General features: G+C 43.2%; 1 protein-coding gene and 1 long non-coding RNA gene across 5 annotated transcripts; both read right to left on the reverse strand.

Moving 5' to 3' along the window:
- Window positions 1-9,834: 9,834 nt before the first annotated feature.
- Window positions 9,835-12,277, reverse strand: LOC102079616 (uncharacterized). 2 transcript variants are annotated; one of them, XR_266244.4, is made up of 3 exons: window positions 11,893-12,277; window positions 10,901-11,107; window positions 9,835-10,541 (listed from the first exon to the last, which is right to left on the reverse strand). It is a non-coding gene; the product is annotated as an uncharacterized LOC102079616 (long non-coding RNA). The 2 variants fall into 2 exon arrangements; XR_003214136.1 differs by lacking the exon at window positions 11,893-12,277 and adding an exon at window positions 11,349-11,691.
- Window positions 12,278-20,921: 8,644 nt separating this feature from the next.
- LOC109194731 (uncharacterized) lies at window positions 20,922-25,945 on the reverse strand. 3 transcript variants are annotated; one of them, XM_019345482.2, is made up of 3 exons: window positions 25,508-25,945; window positions 21,207-25,320; window positions 20,922-21,019 (listed from the first exon to the last, which is right to left on the reverse strand). In XM_019345482.2, the coding sequence occupies exon 2, from the start codon at window positions 24,502-24,504 to the stop codon at window positions 22,885-22,887; it is 1,620 nt and encodes a 539-aa protein (XP_019201027.2). In that variant the 5' UTR covers window positions 24,505-25,320; window positions 25,508-25,945; the 3' UTR covers window positions 20,922-21,019; window positions 21,207-22,884. The 3 variants fall into 3 exon arrangements, with proteins under 3 accessions (XP_019201027.2, XP_025754420.1, XP_025754421.1); XM_025898635.1 differs by lacking the exon at window positions 25,508-25,945 and having other exon boundaries at window positions 21,207-25,500; XM_025898636.1 differs by lacking the exon at window positions 25,508-25,945 and having other exon boundaries at window positions 21,207-25,497.
- Between the last annotated feature and the right edge of the window lie 668 nt (window positions 25,946-26,613).

Genomic DNA, 26,613 nt, shown 5'->3' on the forward strand with positions numbered 1-26,613 from the left:
GGATTAAATGTGACTCCAGAGTGAGATGTCAGAAGTTTAAGTTACCTCACCATTCTTTGGTTTCTGGACTGCTGCTTTGAAGCCACCATACTTGGATGAGAGGGAAGACGTTGCAGAGTTGTGAGCTAACGCTAGTTCTGGCTAGCAAGCAATGTGCACTTGGATGAATCATCCAGGCTGGAGTGGGTGGAGACGAGTATCAGGGATGATGTGTGACAGGTGAATAGCAGCGAGAGTGAAAGCGAAGGTTTATAAGATGGTAGTGAGACCTGCTCTTATGTTTTGTTTGGAAATTGTGGCACTGACACAAAGACAGGAGGCCGAGCTCAAGATGGTAAGATCTTTGTTGAGAGTGAGCAAGATTAGACATGAGTCCATCAGACAGACAGCTCAGGACCAAGAGTCCGGAGAAAAGGTTAGAGAGGCAAGGCTGAGATGGTGTGGATGTGTGCAGACGAGGGAGAGTGGACATGCTGGATGAAGCATAATGAAGATGGACCTGCCAGGCAGGATGAAGAGAAGAAGACTTTAGAGAAGATTCATGGATGTAGTGAAGGAGGACATGCAGGGGGTTGGAGTGACAGAAGAAAATGCTAAAAACAGATTGAGATTCAGGCAGACAATTGGACCCCTGAAGGGAGCAGCTAAAGAAATACAATGAATAGACAAGTGAAGCCAACCAGATAATGCAGACTTTAAGTATTAATCCAACACAATAAGTGAGATATATGAAAATGCAACTCCTGCTCAGGTGTTATGAAGGAGAGTTTGGCTTTCTGTTGTAAATCTGGGCATTTTAACAAGGGGACTGAGTCACTGTGAGAGCACCTAATGGACATAAGTGGAACTGCAGTTGATGATTCTTGGCTTCATTTTTCAGCCCATGGTCGATCTTACAAGTTACTTACTGCTGGTTGCTGCTGGACTTACAGTCAAGCCTCTGTTACTGCCACAGAGTTCGAGGGTTAATCAGTAAATCCATCCATCCATCCATCCATCCATCCATCCAGCGATTCAATTCAATTCAATTCAATTTTATTTATATAGCTCCAAATCACAACAAAAGTCACCTCAAGTGCGATCCATCCATCCATCCATCCATCCATCCATCCATCATCCAACCATCCATCCAGCCAGCCAGCCAGCCAGCCAGCCATCATTCATCCATCATCCATCCATCCAACCATCCATCATTCATACATCCATCCACCCACCCATCCACCCGTCCCCTGATCATCTGCTGCTTGTTGTACTGACTTGGTTCCAGTTTGTTGTAGAATTTATTCCTGTCTTTGATCATAATTGAAAATATAATTATTTTAAAGCTTTAAAATTTACCTTCATTAAAAAAACATTTGTGTTGCTCTCCGATTTAATCTAATTAAATTGGGGTTGTTTCAGTGTTTAAAACTGACTGTTTCCAGTAAATTTTATTATGAAGTATAATTAGAATAATTCCTGGTGATTGGGTCTGAATCTATATTTTAATTTTAGTCATGCTGCCGGCAGACAGAAATCTAATTATTCTGCTTTGCATACTGATATTGGATCAGGCTAACGGCACCGCTGAAGACTCGGGAGTCTTTTCAGTTTAATTCACCGCTGTGCCGACGTGTTGTCGTCAGATTCCACTTCCAACCTCTTCACTCACAGATGAGGCCTGTTAGTATTCTGGCTGAGGAGCCAGCGTCTGCAGCCGGTCAGCAGGGCAGCGCCGGCTCTTCAGATGAGCGTCTGAACTCTGAAATCTGGGCTAAATCTCCGGCCTCCTCTGCAGGTCATCCCCTGGCCCGCAGCAGAGTGGAACACAGCTGTGAAAGTAAAAAGCGACTCCTGGAGTTCATGTTAGGCTTTTGAAAAGTGGAGAGAATCATTAGGGTAAAGGTTCTCTGTGGCTGAGAGGTACAGTGTGACTGAAGGAGCTGAGGCTCTGTTTCCACCTTAAACTTCTTCTCAACCTTTGCCCTGTGATTTCCTGGGAGCCATTCTCCGGGGAAAGTTGGTTTTAACTTCAAAATCAGTTTGCACAGGGAAAAAGTGCAGCTCACTGTCTGCTGCACTTATCTGTGCTACACTGGGTTTGCTTTAAACCCCAAATCAACGTTGTTACCTCGAGAGGCATTGCAGTATTTATGTGAAAGAATTTCTTTTGTAAGTTTGTCCATATTCACCCATCGATCGAGGTAACAGTGAATAAAACATTTTGCGTTTTGGCAGCTAAAGTCCTTGGTTGGTTGAGAGGAGATGCAGGCATTGTTCCATCAATGAAAATCAGACTTATGTTTTAACTTAACCGAAATCATGCTCAATCATCCAAAATGAGCATAATCCCTCCGGACTGTCATGAATGTAAACCTTAAAATACTGAACAGCTTACTGAATGAGAACTTTTTCTCAGATTCATCTCTGTACAACATCTTTACCTCTCTGACTTCTTGTCAGACAAAATCAGAGATACTGATAGAGTCGTCTCAGATTTTTCCTCAAGCATCAACACTTCCTTCCTTGTTTTATAAACTTTTATCATAAACCCCACCTACACATCAGATGCTACGTTACACACTCGCATACCTCTGAATTCCCACCAGATTCAAAAGCAAATGGAAGGAAGTGGCCGTTCTGTCCATCTCCCCAACGCCAGCTGGTTGCCCCTGACAGCGTGATTAAAGGTTTGTTGTTTGTATGGTTCCCATCTGTGCTTGTGTGCCTGGATCCAGGCATACCACCAAAACCAGGAGAAACCCAGACCTCTCTGAGTGAGGCCTGGAGGTAACGTTGACGTTTCTGCAGTGCAGAGTCACGAAGGAGTACATTAAATAAAGACATGTAGTCAAACCTAAGTCTTAGGCTTCCTGTTGCCGATGAGCTGACTGTGAGCGGCTGGCTCTGGGAGCTGCCCCTGATGTTGAACGTTGTGTTTCTCTCTGTTGTTTTGTGAACTGTGGGTGTCGTGTGCACAACTGGTGATGGGGATTGGTCCCAGAGCTGGCTCCTTAGCAGGGTTGACTGCTTATAGCTAAACATTTGTCATACTGTGGCTCTGAGCGACACCCCGGCATTAGCCAGCCCAAACTGCACTGCATGCTGCTCCGTGGATACTTCCTCTGGCAGTGGATCATGGTCAGTGAGCTGGATCACCTTGGTCACTTTATATGACTAAATCACTGACAGGTTATGTTAGAAAACAGCAAAAATGCCAGCGTTAATTATTGATCGCTGACTGCGGCGGTCTGTGTGCAGTAGACGAGCTGGGCTGTGTGCTTGTGGCACTGCATCGTAATGTTTGCATTAATATGTATGAAGCATGTTCATTATGCAACCATGAGTCTGTAAATGCAAAGTGGATGTGAACAGCAGTAATCAGAGCTGCAAACTTGGGCCGGCTGGCTAAGCCACATGGCTCGAGGAGTCCGGACCGTGTCCCACATCCATGCTCACACTTTCTCCTCAACATTTATTGTCTCTTTAAACTGCTGCTATCAAACAGGAAGGACAACTTCATGTAAATACGCAGCAGTTGAACAGTTCAGTTCAACACTTTTCATCTTCGTGATTCATGTGGGCTGACCTCTGACCTCTGCACCAGACCTTTAAGCTGATCATTGCTAGCAAAGACTTGTGACTCAGGGTTCATTATGCCCGCTGGATTGGTCGATTCATATACTGACAGTGATGTCATCACACACCCAAAACCATGTCTACCCGCCATTAAAGTGTGGTTACAAAAGTCAGGACGTGCACGGCAGGCTGAGACGACACCAAAGCGCACCATACATGAGTAGCTGTGACCTCATGTTTGTCGTACAAGAGCGGCGAGCACGACGGCCCCATCATGGGGGCACACTTGTGCAATGATTGGCACCGTCACCTGGTTTGGACCACCTGATTGGCTGGGACCTTTCTGCAGTTTGTATGTTTTTCTGTTTTTGTGTTTGCTCGGGTAGGTGTGGATGTGTTAGCTCGGCACGGTCCTTCCCCTGGTGGGAGGAGGCTTCACTACATCTGAACTCATGAGTTATTTAAAAAGTTCATTCTATGAAAACGAGGTAAATGCTCCAGTACATCAGTTTGTGGTGCTCCACCACTCGTGCTGTGTTGGGGTAATTGGGGAAGGAACTAAACTTCAGGAAAAGTTGACAAAGCCATCTCTCCGTTTATATTCACCAGGCTTAGGTCGGTTCTTTCCTTCCTGAAATCCACTACTTTCTTCTCGGTCTTCCTGGTGTTGAGGGGGAAATCTCTGGTGGAGCAACTCTTCCCTGTGCACAGTCATTGTTGATTGGTGTTGCTTTTTTATGATGGTTTTAATTGCTTGGACAGCTTGAGTACACACAGGAGAGGAGATTTCTTTCCTAACTTACATGAACTTGTGGTTATATTTCCTGCTTTATGCTGTCCTCTCAGTCTTTTGGATTCTGGAAGAGCTTTGTGTGTGAGTCATCGCTGAAAACAGTAAAATTAGTTTAATAAAGATGTTCGAGCTGTCAGGAGAGAGCAGTGGAAACATGCAAACGTGGCTTTTTTTTTCATAGGACATTCGGTGAAGTAAACTTTAGTTTTAATTGAATTCCAGATTTGCTTGCACAGATTGTGTTTGTATGTGACAGTCAGTGGCTCCATGGGTGTCTCTGTTTGTTTGCATCCTAATTACACCTTGAACCCAGCAGTCAGCCGGCTGCACGGCTCTCTGAGCCTTACAGCATGCCGTACAATATGCTTGGAAATCATTGCTGAGCTAGCGAGGGGTTACCAGGGAGCTAATTAGCCCCGAGTGTATCTTCAGTCTGTATTTATCAGGTTTTTTCAGTTTGAATACTGAAGAAACATTTTCAGGCAGTACTTTTGAATCGACAGTCGAGATATTTAGTCAGAGGAGTCAGCTTTAGGATATCTGATATCTATGTTTGAGCACATGAGGGGCTCTGCAGAGGTTCAGGAGGGGTACACTGCAAAAACTCAAAATCTTACCAAGAGTATTTGTCTTATTTCTAGTCAAAATTATCTCATTACACTTAAAATAAGACAGAATCAGCTAAAGGGCAACATTTCAGTAAGCTAAAGGAACTTGTTTCAAGACAGTAAATCTTAAACTAGAAAAAAACTAGACAATTTTCACTTGTTTCATTGGCAGATTTTTTCTACTTAATACAAGATATTTTAGCTTGAAATAAGTGAAAAAAATCTGATTCTTATATAGTGCTTTTCTAGTCTCCTGGATTACTCAAAGTGCTCTACACATTCACACACTTTCTCTAAGCTGTTTCCTAACTACATTGATACACATTCACACTCTTGACATGCAAACTGGAGGAACCAGGGATTGAACCACTAACCTTTCAATCAGTAGGTGACCTGCTCTACCGCCCGAGCTACAGCCACCCACTGGCAAAGATGACTAAACCGTTACTAGGTTTTGGATAAAGTGTACACTCACAAACCTGTCAAACCTGCATTTGAAACATTGGCTACCATAGCAGTATAGTATTGTAACATGGCATTTGGGTCTTCTAACTAAAATAGGAAAATAGGAACATAAATAGTGCCATCATTGCCAGACCTGGCCCACATCTGGTTGACATACACTCTGCCACGACACCAGTCAGCCAGCAGTGCCGGCTTGATACCAGATCCAGGCCAGACCTGCTTGCTATTTGGGAAATGTCTAGAATCTTTATACTCGCTGACGATATCGCTCTTCTTGCTTTTGCCATGACTTTTGCAACTTTTCTTCCTCAGAAACCAAATGCTGCGTGTTGCCAGATCACTAAATATCAACAACAGTATTCAGTAAAAAGCACGGCATACATTATTTATCATAACCCTGGTTTTGCTCGACCATCAACGCAAGTTAAAAACTGGTGTTTAATTTGAAGTCCACACTTTCGAAGATGAAACGGAGACTGAAACTGGTCACGTGGTTTGTGCGTGTTTGTTGACTCCAGAGGATTAAACATATTCAAGAAGAAATGCTCAAGCACTAGTCTGTTAAACCTTTTGATCTGGTGCAGCCAATCAAAAGAAAGTTGGCTTAAAGGAGGAGGAGCTAAAACACCTTGTTTCAAACAGAGGATGAATTGAGGTGGTTGAACTAAGGGCTAGCAAAAGATAAAGAGATTATTTTCAACTACTTCAAAGACTTGCCTCATCATTAAAATGGTTACAGTTCATTTATTTTAAGGTATTTTTGTGCATCTAAAACTACAAACCATAAATGAAAGCAAATAATATCTGTGTTTAGTTTTTAATGTTTATGGATGACTCGTGTAAACTGCCCGCCACTTAAAGGTGTGAGTTCAAAGATGTTACTGAAAGAGGTCGCAGGTAATTATTCCACCTGCAGTGAAGCCATTTTTCACGTGTCAGGGATGCTCACAGCACTCTGATATTAAACTGAGATTTCTTTAAAAACCCTTTCTTTTCCTTTCGAGCCTTTTTGTTGGAGCCTCCCCTGTAGTGACGTTGCTTGGCAACAAGATAAACACGTGGCCTGTGAGGCGATGTGGCGTTATGCTCACAGCTCTGCAGCATCAGACCAGATCTCCAGTGTCCTAATGGAAGCAGAGAATAAAGATACTCCACGCTTCTCCCATTTTATCTGATCTTGCCGCTGCCACTCAAACCCACTTCTGCAGCATGCTGCAGTCACATGACTCACTCAACCTGCACTAAAATCACCTGCCGAATGTGGAGGATTATAACTTGGGGGGAGTGCAATGAGTGCCTCTGTTCGGAGTCCTGACTGAATCAGAGTAAATGGAGCTAAACAGCTTGTTCACCTTATTATTTGCACCATTTCAGTATTTGAGGTTTTCCATGTATAGAATTCAGTACGTGAATTCCCTGTGACAGACTGGTGACCCGTCCAGGGTACCCGACCTATCACCCAATAACAGTTGGGATAGGCCCCAGCCTCCCTGTGATGGATGGGTTTTTGCCATCATGCCACCTTGAGCCTTTGCGTTACCTACCACCCTGATTTGAGGCGTGAAACGAGCAGAAGCAGAAAAATGATAGCAGCGAGCTACTTCGTACCAAAGTATGTCTAAAGGCCACCCATCCATCTTCTGCTGCTTATCATGGGGGCAGCAGTCCAAGTAGAGATGCCCAGACTTGCCTCTCCACAGCCACCACAGACGTTGGCTGATTTTTATACATTTGTAATATCAGTCAAAACCCCCAAAAGTTGATTCTGTTCATCTGGACGTAGCGTTTTCAGTGGGACAAATGTTTCGTCACTCATCCAAGTGACTTCTTCAGTCTCAGCTGACTGCAAGTCTGACTGCAGGAAACGTTTCTCCCACTGAAAACTCTACGTCCAGATGAAGAGAATCAACTTTTGGGGGTTTGCTTACCTGGATGATTGAGCATGCATCAATGAGTGAAAACATTGACCTGACTTAGATCTTAAAGAATATTTTTTTGCCTTTTATCTTGAAAAACTGTAAATCAAATATCAGCCCCGACGACCTCCGAATCAGAGATCTGAGCTTTTCTTCAAGCATCCATCAGTCCATGAGCTCATATTCCACTTTCATAATACCAGATATTTACCCTGAACCATTTTTTAAGGACTGAGCTTTAATGAGTTTAATGGATTTTAAATTCCTGAAATTCCTTTGAGGAAGTGAATCTGCCCTGTGAAGCTTTATCAGGTAGATCTGAGACAGTCAGGTCAGAACTTCAGCAAGTCATCTTGATCCATCTTGACCCCAGTTAGTTAAACTGGTTTACCAGTACCAGGTGTACTGGTGTAGGGTTAGGGTTAGAGGGTTAGGGGGTTAGGGTTAGGGGTTAGGGGGTTAGGGTTAGGGTCAGGTAGTGGTTGCTGAGCATAGTGTTACCAACATTTTGGGGGTAAAGCCACAAAATCATTAGTTATTATTTATTTCTGACTGATGGCCGTCCTTCACCGAGTCTGATTCTTCCAGAGATGTTTCTTCTGTTTAAAAGGGAGTTTTTCCTTCCCTTTGTCACCACGCGCTTGCTCATAAGGTGGTCGTCTGATTGTTGGAGTTTCTCTATATTATTGTAGGGTCTTTACTTTGCAATATAAATTGCAATGAGGCAACTGTTGTGATTTGGAGCTATATAAATAAAATTGAATTGAATTCACTTGAAGCCAATGCAGAGGTCCTCAAACCTGCACTCTTTCTAATGGCTGGTCTCTTTCTCGAAAACTTGTCAGTTCAGAGTGTTTCAAGTCGTAAAGTCCAAATTTGTGTTTATTTTGTGAATTATCACTCCCATAGGGTACGCTGCAGGCACCAGCCTTGGAGCAATGTGATGTTAACTCAAAGCAAACGACAAAAAGTCCATCATCTCAGGCCCTTCTGTTAAAAGATAATTACGTTTTCCAGAAGAAACTCATTTCATGCCGTATTCATTTTCTTGAGTGCAGCTATCACAGAAAGTGGGAGCTCTCGAGTATGTAAAAGCTCTTCGGTGGAGCCTTTTTCAGGTGGATCATCTTCAGTTCTTCTTTCTGGAGGCATCGAGGTCAAGTTTGGTAGAAGCAGCATGGAGAGCACAGCCTCATATTATTCCTCTCCAACTGTGGAGCAGATGTAGAAGGTGATGTAAAGAAAACTGCGCTGTGACACGTGAGGTTTATTCTGCACGAGCTGAACTTATTTAACTTTTATTCAGAGGGAGCCAGCAGATCCATTTTATGGCAGCAAACAGTCAATACCCAGATGAGCCACTGCGCCCCAAAAGCCACTGAATATGTACTCGAAGTACAATCTGAGGTTTCGTCAGTACTCTCCACCGCCGTGCACGGACAAGATGTCACAGAATTACCGAGATGCTGATTCACGTAGGGCCAATAAAACCACATTCGACCAGGAACAGGATCAAGACAGCGGCTCCAGTTTGATGCTGACTGTGAAAATCGCTTTACAGCATTTTTATGGGATATTTTGTTTTCGATTTGCCGTTGTCGCCTTCCTGTGTTGAGAATTCTTCTGGTTTATCTTCCTGCTGTGATGTAAGGATGACATTTTTATTGTTTACCAGAATCACGGGTTGGTCTGTGGTCTGGAAAACATCCAGGCTAACAGTTTTACAGCTGCACAGTTTGTTATTCGATAAATCTTATTCTGACGCTGTGCACCAATCCAACTTCCTCTGTTTCTGATTTGATACCAGTACCTTGGCTTTAGGTGTCTGCCTGTGCCAAGCATGATCTGATTTCAGTGTTAAATTAGTACGCAAGTGTCTTTTATGTTTAAGGCGGCATCAGGCCCAAGATAAATAAAATGAAAAGTAATTAGACTGAGGAAATTCATTTATTTGAACTAGCTCGGTGCTGTTTCTGCTTTCACTCTGTGTCATGAGCTGATAAGAGACAGGTGAGGTAAATATTAATAACCGAGTTGATGGAAACATGTTACCGTGACCTTAAGTGTAATAAAAGTTTCCCAGAACTGTGAGAAGAATGCATTCTCATCGTCTCGACGATCCGTGGCAGCAGTTTGGGTTTAAGTAGAAAAAACATGCAAACGTACAAAGAGATGCTGATGATGTCGCTGCTGTTAGAGCTCTGCTGCTGCTGCTGGTCTGCTGTGTGAGTACAACACCGACCCAAATCAGAAACCTCAGCTCTTTTTTCACCGTACCCGATTCAGCTTCCTGAGTCTGGATCAGACCAATGTCCTGTCAACGTTCTCCAATCCGCCAATAGAAAAGGAGAGATGAACATGGGTGCCTTTTTTTGTGGAAAACAAAATAAACTTGATAAAAAACTTTTCATTTGGTATTTATTACCAAACACCTAAGCAAAATGTACTAAATAGTGAGTGCGGCACATGTACTATATCCACATAAAGTTTATGGTAGATTAAAACAAGTTTCAGTGGGGCAAACAACACAATAAGCTGCGCTTCACACTGGTTTTGCTGCACTACAAACGTCTTAAACTTAAAGGAACAAAGAAAACTGAATATACAGAAAATACAATACTAATCCCTTAAAAGTAAATACTGCCTGTTGTGCGCTGCCTTGGCAGATGGTGGCGCTCTTTGAGTGGATCTTCTTGTTCGTTGTTTTCAGGGCTCGGTTTTTGGTGTGCTCCAGATGTTTAATAAGTCTGCAGATGAGCGGACGCTCCCACTAAAACCATGTAATCAGTCATTTGGTTAATCACTTCCAATGTAATTTGCATTCTTTTTGGCCCTTTTCCTGTCATTTCGCCTTTAACCCAGCGGCCCTTTCATCACTTCACTGCGTGTAGCTCAGAAGATCAAACTGAAGATCAAACTGCAGCTAAAGCCTGACCTCTGTCTGAAACCTGCTGTGAGGAGTCGGCACTGATGCAACCAAACATCAAACAAACTCAGCGAGGACGTTGATGGATTAATGTGATGTTGTGAAATTGAGTTTTCCACGTCGCTTGGTGCACGTTTCGCCTTTTTTTGCTGAGTCGCTCTGACCCAGTGATCCCTGGCGGTATCAGAACCTCGCTCCCGGCGGACCTCGCCTTTATCGTTGCTTTGACTCGGCAGTGATCCCACCAACACAAATCCTTCCTCATCCTTTGTACTCTGTAATTAAAGTGATTCTGATTCAGAAACTTCACTTCCCCCATCCATCTCCTATAATTATTTGTGAAGCCTATTTTAAGTGCAGGGTTATTAATCATGTCATGGTTGAAGCACCCCCGGGTCTCTGAGCATGCTCGTAGAGATTTCCTTTTATGAGCGGCAGGCTGCTGTTGGTATCGAGCCATCTCAAAAGCACTTCACACACCGTTAACCATCTGGCTTTTGTTGAAGGAAAATCTAATCTTCACAACAAACTATTGTGAAACATTTGCAAGAATTTTTATGCTGCAGAGAAAAATCTGCACATCAGAAACGAAGCGACGCTGATTTGGACGGCCATGCTCAGGTGCCATATTTACCTCTTTTAAGACAACTTTACTCTTTCATCTTCAGCATCATTCTGTCATCTGCACAATCATTTTCCCTGATCCTCCTTTTTTTCTGCGGCAGAAAGTATTTCTTATCCTCCTCCTGCTCCAACTGCCTGCTGTCATTTGCAGACCAGCCTCAAGGTTAGAAAAGTGGGCGTGTGAGCAGCAAATCACTGGCTCCAACTTCCAGACCATCTGGGAAAAAATATGTGTGGGGAAATGAATGAATAATATTCCTCTCCTCCTCCACCTACGTCTCATCAAAATGTTAATCCAAGTCATTTTTGATGTCTGTGTGGACGCTAAATCTTCTCCCCAAACTGATTTGTGGCCTGTGACACTCTGCAAACATCTCACACGAACTCTGAAGGAGCCAAGAAATCCTGGACTGGTGATGTATAATCTCTACTAACTGTAAGTGTTTCATGCCTTAAACCTTCATCGGCTCTTCATCTGGTGCAGGCCAGCAGTCGCTATGGGGCAGGGCTGGGACAAAACCCTGAGGTTAACGCCTCAGAACATGGAGCGATATCAAGGTGTCGTCATGCATTTTATGGTCACAAAATCAAAGTGACCAAACCCCTAATTACAGCATCCAGAGCAGTGACTAAGCCTCAGTCATGGAGGCCTAGATACCGGTCAGTGAGACCCTTGGTAACCACCAGCTGCTAGGGAAAAAAACTACATTTCTCTTCTGTTTGGCGAGTGGTTGCTGGAAGTTACTAGAGCCTGGTTGCGAAGAGCTATACGTCACCTTCTTGCGATTGCTTTGGTCGTGACTGGATTGTCATGGTTACCATTTGCAAACTATTCGCACAGCGGTGAAAACAACAGCAGATGGTCATTTTAGAAAACCCTTCAGGTAGCCCGACATTGGTTATGAAGAGACAGATTTGTTCAGAGAAGCCAAAACTTTTAAATATCAGGCTGTAAACAAGGCAGACTTTTTAACATGGAAGTCTTTGGGGGGACTAACTCACCTAGAGCCTCAAGTGGACATTTGAGGAACGGCAGTTTATGCCACCTCCATGTTCACTCAGTCTCTCAGCCCTCAAGGTTGATGATTTTTTGGGGGGGGGTTTATTTAGAAAAATAGCACTCACAGTTTCAGTATCTTTTTCTGATTGGGTAGGTGGCTTATAACCTTCCTTCAGAATCACCTGCTGCTTTCTTCACTCTTCGTCTTTACCACCACACTAACCTAAAAAACCTTGGAAAAGTGATTGAAAGTGTTGGCTTTGAGGTCATACTTGAACATCTCTGAAACAGTGCCTGCAAGAAAAGGGGGGTAGTTCACAACAAAACCAATCATTTATTTTATAAAGTCATTTATTCACCAAAAATGTCTCATATAGAGAAAGTAACCTTAACCTTGGCACCACTGTTTAACAGTAAAATCCTCCTGTGACTTTACCTGATAATAGAAAACTTCAGGAGTGCTACTAAACTGAAGTGGGTGGGTGGGTGGGTGGGGGTGTGTGCTAAGGTGTAGTCTGAGTCTCTCCAAAAGGAAAGCTGGGTTCGTCTGACATCTGGATGGGAAGTTCCTGGCTCCAGGTAGAAAATATTTCTGCCCGGTTGAAAAGAGTTATTTCCCAAAATGTTAAACTGCTCCATTTTTCCGATGTGTTTAACTAAGTTTTGGTTTTCAGGCTCTCGGGTGCACACGCTTACGTCAGAGCCATACCATGAAGCCAGTGATGATAGCTCCCTCCTCGTCCTCGGAAATCCCGGAGAGCAGTGAGTGTGTTTGAGTGCCGACTGTATTAGACTTGTAAATGCAATCTGCCGCTCCACCCAGCTCCCCGAAGGTCATCGTTTTGTTATGTTTTGTTTGTGATGCTCATTTTACTTTCACCCTTTACCCAAGAGTGGGGGATACATTTCCTGCTCGGAGGATGAAGGCTGTAATGATTTTTGAGCTCTTACTCCAACGTGTTTGTGCGAATGTGCTGCTTGACACGTGAGGGACTGATTGACAACATGATTTATGCTTTTCTGTCCCGACAACACTTGTCAGAGTTTAGTTTGTAGTTGAAGCACAAACAGAGGAAATCCATCTATCCATCCATGTATCGTCACTTCAGGCCCCGAGACTGAAACGACATGGCGGCAGGCAGAACACCAGAGTCACCGCTGAAAACCAACAAGTGTGTTATGGTACCTTTATTCATATTTTAGGCTCTCGGTTGTACAACATGGTCACCTCTGGCTCCAAAGAACACCCATCAATCAGCAGGTGATCATTTGCTGTGTCCGCCTTTTATATTCAGTTCAATTCAGTTTTATTTGTATTGCACCAAATCACAACAACAGTCACCTAAAGGTGCTTTATATTATAAGGTGAGGTTCAGATTTAATGTGGAACTTACAGGTTCAGTCTGCTCATATTTTCAGCCCAAAGCTCAGATCAGTGGGGGTAGGGGGGTGTCAGGAAGCGCTCCAGTATGAAATCCTTTAAATGTAGGGGCTCCTCCAGGGAGGAGAAAAAGAGGAAGACCACAGAGGTTGTAGGTTGTAGTGAAGGAGGATGTCCAGAGGGTTGGAGTGACAGAGAAGGATGCTGGGATAGGATGATCCACTTTGGTGACCTCTAAGAAAAGAAATCTTTATGAAACCAGGACACAGGGAGAAGATGAAAACTCCTCACATAATGGAGCAAAGCATTTAATGAGCTCATGTTGGGTTTTTACCAGATTTATTACAATTTCATGACTAATAAAATACAGATGATCAGTAAAATCTGCGAGCTGTTGGCAGTTTTATTTTTATTGAACTGCTTTCTCAGTATTTCCCGTTCATATATCTAATCAAACATTTTATTAATCCCCTCATCGTTTGACAAATGATGTGCAGCCCCTGAATATTTGTCTGTATTTCTGGGAAATGCTGGTGAAAGCAGAAGAGTCAGAGGCTGGTTTAGGGAAGCAGATCTAAGTTTTCCATCTCTGTGGTCTTCAAAAGAAGAAAATGTCATTCCCAGGATACGTGACTGCATTTACAAACTGCAGATTTCATCCTCGGAAGCGTGGCTGCTCCGGTGGTGGTAATGATTGTCTTTAAACAGATAATAACCTTTTTGTTTTTTTCTTAAGATGAGAGGTGGAAAACGAGGAATGAAAACATCCAAGATTTTTGTGTAGCGGAAATCACTAGAATCTAATGAAGATTCAGAGACGGGTGGAGAGGAAACGGCAGACATGATGAAGTTTGTTCTATCAGTTTGATCTCGATCTGTCATTCTGCTATTTCAGTTTCTGCAATTTAAGTCCCCTCAGATTCACATTAAGTTCTGATTTATGCATCAGAAGTCTTCATTGCTTATTTTTGAATGTGAGTGAATGTAAAAATAAAACCAGGTTTTTCTGGAGGATTGCCATGTCTCTTTGTACCTACTGACATGTATTGATTGGGTGGTAGACGGGTACACCTGAGGCTTAAAATGACATCAGTGTATGAGGAGATGAACACGCTCTCCATCATTTATGACATCTTGTTTTGGAGAGAAACCCCTTCCGGTGTTCCCCTTGCACCTCAGTTTGATTCTCCGTCCTCGGGGCCTCTCCGATGTCTTCGTTGCCTGTTTGGAAGGATTTCAGACACGGACAGGTTGACAGATTGAGTTGAAACTGAGGTCTTGACTCTCAGCGGCTCTGACAGGGCAGCAGATCTCACCTCATCATCAGACCTCTTCCACGCTGTGCTCGCCGTGGGAGGTGCGTTGCTGGCAGCTGATGTGTGCCGACGGCCGGAGAGGAGATCGTGACGCAAATCATGACAGGTGGGCGGTGGCGTGTTGGCGCGTGTTGAGCCTTCTTTAACCTGTAGTCTCTCCTATGTTCTGCTGACAGATGGGTTTCTCTGTAAATCACTGTGTTCACCACTCGCTGTTTGCTCCACCTCAGGTGAAGCAGCCTGTGTGGGGATTATCAGCTCTAGACTCGTCACACTATAAGGTGAAGCCACTACAATAATAATAATAGAACCTCGACAATCACACGATTCTCTATGGGCTGAATCTGGCGACAGTGGAGAGGAAGAAGTCCTTTTTAACAGGAATAAATCTCTAAGAACAACAAACGGGAAAAATCACAAACTGCATGAAAGAGAGAAAAGGCGATGGCAGTGTTGGAGCAACGTCGGTACATGAGGTGTGGAGGTCGTGTTAACAGCATGGGTTTGACCACGGGAGGAGCAAATGTGATGTCTCTGTATCAAAACACTAAATAAAAAACTTCTGACCATGAAAGTATGGATGAAATCCATCCTTCCACTTCAGGCTCGTGGCGAGCTAGTGCACACCTGGTGAGTGTGACATAGAAAGACCATTCACACCTATGACCCATTTAAAGTCACCAGTGTGGGAGGAGGCCGGAGCACCCAGACAGGACCCATAAGGACACTGGTGGAACATGGAAACTCCACCCACACGGCCCTGTGGGTGGAGTGTGACAGCAGTGTGAGACAGCAGTATGAGACAGCAGTGCCAACCGCTGCACCACTGTGCCACCCTGTATCGATGAAATGGTGCTTATGTTGAACATGATAGAAACTATCACGCAGAAGATGAAGGCCAGTATATTCTGAGAAACTGTTTTTGTCTTTTTGGCTAGAGTTATTTTTCTGCTTGGCACAGAAGAGAAAATGCGTGTGACGTGACTCAGTATGAGTGTCAGATAAAAGTATGCCAAACAAAAGTCTGACTGCATCCAAACTGAAGCCCAAAAACTGTTCCCAGCAGCACAGCAGCTGAAATAAAAGGAGTGCAAGAAGACCATTGCACAAGACCTTAAGAACAAACCCGGGCCTCCTTTTTATCCTTATTGTATTTACTCAGGAAGAGAGTTAGGAATAATGTGATTCACTAGCTGGGCCCACGTCCTCATTTAAGTTAAGTGACAGCGTTTTAGTAGGTAAAAGTGAATGCTTTGACGTGAATTGAGCTGCGGTTTGGGGAAGGCCTCGAAGAGGACTGGCGATGGGCCTGGCAGATCCCCATGTACTAAACAGAAGTGAAGAAGTTGAAGAATGGAGAAGAAGAAGGGAGGGAGGGTGGGGCACGTAAACGAGAATGATCAGCTTGCAGAACTAGGGGAACCTATATAGATGACAGCCGGAAGGAGCGTGTTTGGAGGCGTGGTCCTGCTCCTGAAATTCCAATACATAATCTCCAATAGAATATGAGCTGTTTGGCCTGGATGTGCTAAAGTTTGTCCTAAATGACAGGTGGGTGACATCCACAATTTATTAGATTTTGAAGTTGCATATGAAACGGTGTTTTTGTGTTTGCTGGGATCTGAGACCTTAATAAAAACTGGATGTCAAGTACCTCAAAGCAAATAATGTAATTTGTCAGTTAGTCGTTGATCATTAATCGTTGAAACTTTGAGCCTTGATAAAATCCAAATGTTTGAGTCATTAGAAAAAATCTCCCCTATAAGGCAGTCAATGAGTCACTGACTCCACACGAAAGATGGTCATTTCCTCTGTGACGCCAACCAGTGGTGTTAAGATTACTGCTTTGAAGCATCGAGCTGAGTGTTTTTGTTTTTGCCGTCACCATCTTGTTTTTTGTTGTTTTTTTTTTAAACAAAGCTCGAACAAGAGATTCCCATTGTACCCTTGTTTCACTCTGGTGAGTATCATAATTTACAAAAAAAAAAAGAAAGAAAGAAAAACATGATTTTTCATTCAGTTAAACTTGAAATGAACAACTGAAACCATTAACCCACTGCTGGTCATTAGAAACCGTGCTTCTTCTGAAGTGCCTCTTCACTAATGAACTCCTAAATACTCACAAACTTCCTAATCAGTTCAGTGTTTTTTATATAGCACAGAATCAGAACCACTATCACCTCAAGGTGCTTTATATTATAGGGTAAATACTCTACAATAATACAGAGAAAACCCCAACAATCAAATGACCCTCTATAAGCAAGTACTTGGCGACAGTGGGAAGGGAAAACTCCATTTTAACAGGAAGAACGGAGGGGCGGGCATCTGCCACAACCTGTTGGGGTGAGAGGAAAAGGACAGGACAAAGACACGCTGTGGAAGAGAGGCAGAGATGAATAATAACTAACGGTTAAATGAAATCCAGAGTGAACGTAGCCAAAACTGTCTAGGTATCTTCTGCAGGCGTTCGTTCGGGTTCGGATGAGCCAGTTGTGAGCGCAGGACACGAGTCACCTTCATCTACAGGGTCTCATCCCTCATACAGAACCTCGTGACTCGATTCCTTTTTTCCCTCTTCTCCGGGAAAAGGTGAAACAAGTTCACAAAGATGGCGGCTGATGTTCCATCACCTTCGCCGTTGAATGGGTTTCAGGTGCAACAGAGAGTAGAAAAGGAATGAATCCGTGGGGGCGCGCCGTCACTGCGTGCGGTATTAATGCAGGACGAGCAGGATGAAGGCATGAAGGAGGAGTTTTATTATTCGCCGTACGCCCGCTGCATTCTTGTCCTCCTGATACGGCCGGCCTCTCTCTGGAGAGCCGTTGTTATCCATCAGCCAGAGTACGAAAGGCTGAAAGAAAAAGGCTGCGTCACTCTGCTGGTCCTCACACCCTCATCCATTTCCTTTATTCCCCCAGAGCACCCGTCAAAATACCCAAACATCCTTCATGATAACAGACCAGCACCACCAGTCCATAATTCATACAAACACACAGAGACACACATGGAGTAAAATCATCTTTAATTCTGCTTCACTTGTTACTCTTCTGCCTTTGAGAGGCTGGCACAGACTCATCTCTGTCACTCTACTGCCCTCTGCTGGAAAAAGAAGGAAAGGTTCAGCAGGTTGGTGTCACAGGTAGGAGGCCAGAATACGGGGATCCAACAGAGGTCGACGAAAGGAGGGGAAGCATATTGTCTCACCCAGCCGCTTAATTAAAAGTGGATATAAATCTAAACCAGGCCATGAGCTCTGTTACACCTGCGATCATGAATGAAACCTGTACATGTTCTAAATGTCGTATTTGATTGGCATCAGGCTTCGGGACAGTAACCAGGAAAACTCCATCAGAGGTCAGAAAACAAATAAACACATCACCAATATTTCAAACCTCTGAGAGGAAATCTTCTGTGACCCACCAAACCTCTACTCACGGCTCTGAATCAGAGCTGATGTGTTGTTGGAGGGTTTGCAGCTGTTTTAAGGAAAGACAAATGGTGACCTGCCCCCCGTGTGGAGTCTTCATGGTGCGTTTGATCTCTGTGGGGGGATTTCATCTCATCTACACCGAGGTCAGATGCAAGTCAGCGCTGCTGAAATTAGAGGGGATTAATAAAAGCTGTGCTCATTAGGGGAGACACTGATTACCACCACGGGACTCCGTTTACTGCCTGATTCATTACAACAACTTATTCACATCGAGTCAGACACAATTATCCAATTAGGAGGCTGCAACGCGTCCAGTTAACATCAATGAGACACGGAGAAAAGGTCTCGGCTCGTCTTCTCACTTCCACCTGGCGCACTCTGAAAAATGATTGTGAATGTTTGTAGAGTCTGAATTTGATTTTTCAGTATAGTTAACATCTTTGACATCTCTTCGGACCTAGAAGAGAATTCCAAAGGAAAGCTACCGAATCCAGTACTGTGCAAAAGTCTTGAGCCACCCCTGATTTATTTATATTTTGTTTCCAAGAAGACAGATTTTCTAGTCATTTTCAGGACCGTCAGCTGATCATCTACTGTTCTCTAAAGCCTCATTAAAGGTCTTCTCAGAGGACGGACGGCTGACAGGAAGCCGTTCTTCTTAATGAAGAAGGAAAGGCTGAGGTCTGAAGATCAGAGGAACAGGTCTGATGGAGAGATGGATCCACATCATGGTCAGTATGTACGAGGAGGTCAGGAGGAGGTCCAACAGTGAGAGTCTGCAGCCATCAGTGAAACAGGGTGGAGACTCTGTCATGGTTTCAGCTGCAGGTCAGTCAGTGGTGTTGGAGATCTTTGATGAACTGATGAATTATGAAGGAAGAAAAGTTCCATCAGAGTCTGATCCACCAACCAGTAACATCTGGAAACATCTGATTATAGCAGCTTCATGTTTCAGCCTGACAATGATCCAAACACACTGCTGTGGAGTAAAACCTGGATAGAAACACACAGGGGAACTCTATCAGAGCTCTGACCTCAGCATTACTGAAGCAGTGTGAGATCATCCTGACAGAGAACACAACAAAAGACAGAAACATCCAAAGAAGAGCTTTGAACATCCTTCCAGAAACCTGAAGAACTGTTCCTGAAGATCCTCACAGAGCTGCTCAGAGAGGTCAGCCTGAGCTGAAACAAACTCCGGAGTGTGAGTGTGTGTACATGTTAGGTATAGAAAAAGCATGTATATGAATGTGTGTTTGAGTGAATGGGACTAGTAGTAAAAAGGCACAGTTTAGGAGAGTTTCTTTCTGGTTTTACAGATGTTGTTTCAGCTTTAAGTAGTCCTGACTTTAATCATTTCTTTTATGGAGTTTTGATTTCATCTGCTTTGCCTTTATTTTAATGTCCTCCACTTCTGCAGTGTGTTTTCTATCAAATGTCTTGGATGGTTGCAGTTACAGCGAAGGAGAGGGCGATGTTTCCTGTCCCATCCTCGTGTTCTGAGATGTGAAATATACATAATTATAATGATACGCTTACTTTCTATTGTAAATAATTAAAAAAAGACAGAAAGAAAAATTGAATTCACACATCTGGCACTTTTTCAGGCCTTCCTTTTCTTGGACTAACTGAATTCACATGTGTTTCCTCCCAGAGTAGCATGTGATGCAAAAATGGCAGTGTAAAGATTGGGAAGAATATCCAGGCTCTCTACATCCATACAATCAAGTGTAACCTGTGGAGGTTAAACAGTCTATTTGACACACCTGTTGTAAAATCATCCTTATTTATCCAAAGTCAAAGCTCTCAGAGGCAGGTTGATCTTCCTCCTCTAATCGAGCAGATTATCATTTCAGAGGTTTATTTTGCTTCAGATGAATCACACAGTGAAGCAGTTAGCAGAAATGATGTCTGAGGGAAAATTGCAGCTGATGTGTAGAATTGGGAACAATGGGCACTCCCTGGGAGGTTAATCTAGGGTTTGGAATGAGCTGCAGGTCTCGTAAGTTTTAGGCGGTGTCCAAACATAATGAAATTCTCACAGACTTTAGCTGACAGGTTAGAATTTTTGCTTCTTTCATTTAAACCTGTTGTGCTCTGTGTGAGACTTGTACCTGAATTAATGCTTTCCCTGCCCTCTGCTGCCCTCTAGTGATACCAGACTGCAAAACTGAATCACATGACATGAAAAGGCGCAGGAAGGGAAGTCGGGACAAACCCAGGAGACAAATGCAGTTGAACGTGCCCGGCCTGCTGGAGCTGCAGATCAGCTGTATGAGGCTCTGCCTCAGGTTTGGTTCAATTATTTGATTGATTGATTAATTGATTGATAATACTTTATTCATCCCGAGGGAAATTGGGTTAAGGCTGCCAGCCTTGCCAGCGCCATCCTACCCTTCCGACCATACATACATTACACAAACATCACAGGGAAGACAGGTCAGAGAGGTATAACAATGGAAAATGCACAACATGAGGAAAGACGAGGAGAAAAAAACTCCTTCCAGACTAGGCTCCAACAGGGAGATCATGTGCTCAGCACATAGCACATGAATCATCACATCTCACAACATAGAAGACATAAGCTTCGAAGGCGTTTGGAGGGGGTGCGGGGGTGAGCGTAGGTCTGTGTCAGTGTACATGCATATGTTTGTGTGTGTGTGTGTTCTGCGTTCAACCAAGAGAAAGTGTCCCTCCACCCGGTTAAGCAAAAGTCAACAGTCTTCGATCAACACGGGTGGCCTTGATTGAGGGGGAAGAGTCACAACACAGTTTTGTTATCTAAGGGAGAATTTTGTTATTCCCGTCAGCTTTTGCCTTCAGCATCCAGCTCGGAGGCGGCGTGAGATGAAGATGGTTGCTTTGTGTTACTCCCCTCGAGTCTTAATAAAGCTCAACTTGTTCTTTGCTTTTAAACTGACATTTATTTCGGACAGGAGGATTCTTCGACATGCCTTAACATGTAATGATGTCCAACCACAGCCGATACAATGCCGTCAGAACTAAAAAGAAATACAAACTTAAATGAATATTCTTAATAAAGCCCTTAAGCATTATATAAAACGAAACATTCCAACAAAACGATCAATAAAATACACATTACACTTCACACGGTGGTAATTGCAGTGAAATATCACGCAATACTAGCGTATTTACATACAATGATAATAAACAAAAGAAAACATTTACCTCATTGGCCTCACTCAAAGGGAATAAAACCTTTCATCTTTACGTCGTGGGGTAGTCCAAAAAGGCACTCTTTTACAACTTTCTGTAGACGTGCAGAGAGTTGGTTAACTCTGTCAGTCTCTGGTTAACTGACAGAGTTAACCAGAGAGTTGGTTAACTCTGGCCCTGTAAGCAGGTAGTCGTTCAAGGACGCTCCTTCGTACTTCGCTGAACAATCAAACACCACTCTTATTTTGCCAGGCTTTTGTGGATGATACACTCCATGGTGTGGAATGTACCAGGCAGGGCTTTTGTCCAGGTCTACAGAGGGAACTCTTTCTGCATCACCACGCTCTATAGTCTCTCTCATGAACTCTGTGTAGTCTTTGTGGTATTGTTTGTCCTTCTCAAATCTTCTCTTCAAATATTTGAGTCTGTGTTCTGCACAGCTCCGGTTGTTTGCCAGACTTGGTCTGTCTTCTTTAAATGGCAAAGGTAACTCACAGTGTCCATCTGCTTTCATCTTCACTCCTTCTTCCATTATGGAGATGAACCTTAAATCTTCTTGTGAGAAGTGTGAGTCTTCCACCTTTCTTTCATTGAAGTCGGACTCGAGCACTTTAATTACATCTGCGGATGTGACCACCTCTTTGACTTGTGTGCGACAGATGTATTGCACTTCTTTGACCAACTGTTCAGCTGACTGATTGGGTGTCACTTCCTTCACAATGATTTTGTGGCTACATCCTATGGCATCCCCATAGTCAACACATGGATTAGTTCCTCCAACTATTGTCCAGCCAAGGTCTGTTCTTTGGGCAAAAGGTTCATTATCTTTTCCTGCCACAACTTCTCTGGGTACCAACACTTGTGAGCAATTGTAACCAATGAGCAGGCCTACTTCACATTCAATCAGTGGAGCAATTTCTTCAGCCAGGTGCTCTAAGTGTGGCTGCGCTCTTGCTGTCCTTGGTGTGGGAATATGACTCAAATTCACAGGAATAAACTCTCTTGTGTATGTCACAGGAAGAGGAATTCTCCTTGAAGAATAGAAACCTCTGACCTGTAATCCGGACAACCTTTGACTTGGTACTAAAGTATCTTTAGAAGACATTGTCGAGAGCTTTAACTGCACACATTTCTTCTCGGCATCCAGAGCATCTGCCTTTTCTTTCAAGATGAATGTCGTGTCACTTTGGCTATCAAGAAGAGCATAGAGAAGAATCTCATGTTCAGGATTGCTTGTTGTGGATAACCAAACTGGAATGATTGTAGACGTGAGATTACTTCTGTCACTTTGAATCACACGGTTTGATATTGCTTCACTTGGTGCTTCCTTGGGTTTGGTTTCTCTACTCTCTTTATTGTCTTCCATCTCTTTCATTTGTGGTTCCTTGTCACTTTCTTTTTCTTTCCTTTTCCTTGAGAATTTGTCTCGTTCTTCATGCAAACATGTCGGGTGTTTCCCTTTACATGTGTCACACATCTTTCTCTTTTCACATTTCTTTGATTGGTGTCCAAAGCCTAGACATCCAAAGCACAGTCCCTTGGTTTGCACAAACTTGACTCTTTCACTCAAGACCTTGTCCATAAACTTCCTACATGTGTGAATGCTATGATTTGAGTTTTCACAAAACACACATCTTTTTGTGTTGGACGTCTCTTCTGCAGCACTCACTAGCACCTTTACTCCAACACTTCATGTCTTGGAAGATTTCGTTTTCTCTGAGTCACCTGCTTTGAGTGCATGAAGCGATGTTACTGGATTGCACGCAATCTTGGCCTCTCTCGCAATGAAGTCAACAAAGTGGCTAAATGTTGGGAAAGAACCATCTTGCTCTTCAATTTCAATGACCTTACGATTCCATCTTGCTGACAACCAATCAGGTAGTTTGCTTAGCATTCTCTGATTCTCATTGCAGTCGTTCAAAACTTCAAGACCTTTAACCTGAAGCATGGCCGCTTCACATCCTCTGAGAAAATCTGAAAATTCTCGAAGTTCAACGCTATCCTTGTTACCAATCCTTGGCCATGATGTCAACTTATCTCTGAAAGTTTTGGTGATTACAAATGAACTTCCGTATCTTTCCTCCAAAATGTTCCATGCTGAGTAATAAGCAAGCTCTGTTCCCAAGAGAAAATAACTCTCAACAGCCTTTCTCGCCGGTCCTCCAACATACTTGCGAAGATAGTAAATCTTTTCATTCACTGGGATGTTCTTTCTGTCTATCAGCATTTGAAACGACAATTTCCAATCCTTGTACTTGAGAGGATCTCCGTTGAAGACTGTAGGTTCTGGTACTGGTAGGCGACTTATGTGAATGGACTCAGCTAGAGCTTGGGCCAATGTTGTGGTACTATCTTCCTGTTTGCTTTCTCTTGGTTGTGACCTTGACGTGGCTTGTGGCATATCAAACGGCTCTGCATTTGTATTAAGTTGCGAATGTGCAAACTGATTCATCGGTTTGGATGTGACATTTCTCTGTTTACCCCTTTCGTGCAGAAGATCTGATATTTCTTCATCTGAGTTTCCTTCTTCATTGTACACTTTCAGACGTGCTTTAGCAGCATTCATTCTCTTTACTGTTTCTAGCCTTTCAAGCTCTCTTCGCTTTTGCTCTAAGGCCTTCTGTTTCTCAGCATTCTCTGCTTCAAGGATTTCAAGTGCCTTTCTTTCACTTTCCATTTCCTCCATAATCTTCAGAGTCGCTTCAGTAGCCGCAAGCTCTGCAGCTGCTTCTTGCCTCTTTACAGACAACTTACTTGAGCATCTTGATTGCCTGCTATTTGAACTCTTGGATCTTTGAGAGGTTGTAGAATTGAATGCTGATCCTATATCACTCCAGTGAACTAATCTCTCAGAAAGTTCTTCGTCTTCTTCTGCTGCTAATTTTTCTTGAGCTAGCCTTATCATCTTCTGAGAAACCGCGTCACAGGTGTCCACTCTGCGGCGAGTGTCTGCATCAGGAGTTTCATGATTGCACAGTTCATCATAAACTTGTTTCACTTCTGCCGAGGTATGTTCAACTCGGTCAATAAGCTCTTTAAGTTTTGCACTAACAGGTTCTTCAAGTGCCTTTTTGCCTTGTTTTGCAACAACTTTCCACCTTTCATAACTGACTTTAAAGCGAGCTTGAAGCTTGTTCACCTTTTCATCATGTAGTGCTTGGCCCCTTTCAGTGAACTTCTTAACTCTTTGACTTTTCCTCAAACTTCCTTCTTTAGTAGCTTTACTTGTGCATGGTTCTTGCAAACTTTCTTGCTCTTCAAAAGCTTCTTGCTGCTCCACAGCTTCAGTGTCACAGCCTTCTTGCTCCATGTCACAGACAGTCAAAGGTGTTATACTACACTCAAGTCACCTAGGTCAACTTAAATACGTGAATAGTCACCTTATGAAGCACCTAGGAACTTAAATTGCTTTACTTTAAAGTGTCAACTTAAATATATGTCACCATCACTTAAACCAAAATAATAAATTGTTCTTCACTTGTAGTTAAACAGAAAATAACCTTCAATGTCAAACAAAATACTATAATGTGACCTTTAAATATCTAATGCAGTCTTAAAAACAAGCAAAAACCCTTATAATCAACTTAAACGTACCTTAATTGCAGTTACTTAGCATAAACAACTAATAACATGAACTTAAACCTTTACTCCAAACCCACCACACTTCCCCTTTCATTGCTTGACAGAGTCCCTTTAAGATGAGCTAAGGAAATCTACTCTCCACATTTAACTTGTATAAACATGTTACTTATTTGTAGCTTAAGCAAGCTGCACCACTGGACTCTGGTTGCCTTATGGGATGTCTGTGTGTGTGGTTGGGTGTCTTTGATGCTTGAGAGTGACGCGAGCTTAACCACGTGACCCAGCGCGCTGTCGGCTCAGCTCCGCTCCCTCTCGGCTCCGCTGCGCTCGGCTGTCGGCCCGGCTCCGCTGCGGCAGACCTCTTTCTCCTTCTCTCTCCTCCAGCACGAAGCAGGCTGAGTTCTGACTGTTACTCCCCTCGAGTCTTAATAAAGCTCAACTTGTTCTTTGCTTTTAAACTGACATTTATTTCGGACAGGAGGATTCTTCGACATGCCTTAACATGTAATGATGTCCAACCACAGCCGATACAATGCCGTCAGAACTAAAAAGAAATACAAACTTAAATGAATATTCTTAATAAAGCCCTTAAGCATTATATAAAACGAAACATTCCAACAAAACGATCAATAAAATACACATTACACTTCACACGGTGGTAATTGCAGTGAAATATCACGCAATACTAGCGTATTTACATACAATGATAATAAACAAAAGAAAACATTTACCTCATTGGCCTCACTCAAAGGGAATAAAACCTTTCATCTTTACGTCGTGGGGTAGTCCAAAAAGGCACTCTTTTACAACTTTCTGTAGACGTGCAAACCTCGTGGCTCGTCTCTTAATTAGCTTGCTGAGTGTGACAGCCAAAATTACCCTCTTAGCAACAACAAACGGAACTATAGAAAAGGTTCCTATCTGATTGCACAGTTAGCACAAATAACACATTTAAACATATAAATCTAATCAACAAACATGAATTACTATTCATTTATTATTTCTTAATATTTCAACTACTAATTGTTTCAACATTAAATCCAATAAAATGAACTTAAATGCGAGAGTTGCCTATGACGGCAGCTACACTTTGGTTAGTGCGAACAAACTGCTTCCAATTTTACAGTTGGTCTAATGTCCGTCACTGGTCACCAGGTCTCTCAATTCCCGTTGTTCTTCTTCAAAAAAAACACAGTCTGAGTACTCACAGCCCTGCCCATTGTCTATCATGTCGGCAGGCCTTGTGGGATTTTGAACAGCTGTAGCCGCTTCTTGTTCTTCGATAAGCCAGGTCCGAGCCAGCTCCAATCAGCCAGAACTCTGTTACCGTAGTTCCAAATTGGTAGATGTCATTCAATGTCCTCCATCGAGAGTGTCACTTGTTTTTAGAGAACAAGTCTGGGAGACTCTCTTAGGGTTAGAGAATAAGCGAGACTATACAAAAGACATGAGAAGCCAAGCAGGAAAGATAAGGGAGAGGGAGAGGGAAAAAGTGCGACCGCCTCCGTCAAGAGCCAAGAGCAGTATGGTCCATTTTCACTAAAACGTGCCTCATTAATGTGATTGAAGTCCTCTTACCTGGGTGTGCAGGCGCAGTAGTGCCCTGCTCTGTAGTAAGAGTTTGTTATTTTTAAGAGCTTGTGCTTATGAGTCTTCTGCTGCAGCAGAGTTTTTACTGTAAGGAGACTCCAACAAGCACAATGTTTCCAATTTCCATTTTTCAGTGAAAACTAAGTTCCAGGTTTGGTGTTTTAGTGCTTGGAGCCAAAACCAAAGCCAACAGCTTGAAACTGAAGCCAGCGACATTCAACAGCACTAACGCCACTAATCAGTCTGT

Source organism: Oreochromis niloticus, linkage group LG15, assembly GCF_001858045.2.
Source record: "Oreochromis niloticus isolate F11D_XX linkage group LG15, O_niloticus_UMD_NMBU, whole genome shotgun sequence".
NCBI classification, from domain to species: Eukaryota; Metazoa; Chordata; class Actinopteri; order Cichliformes; family Cichlidae; genus Oreochromis; species Oreochromis niloticus.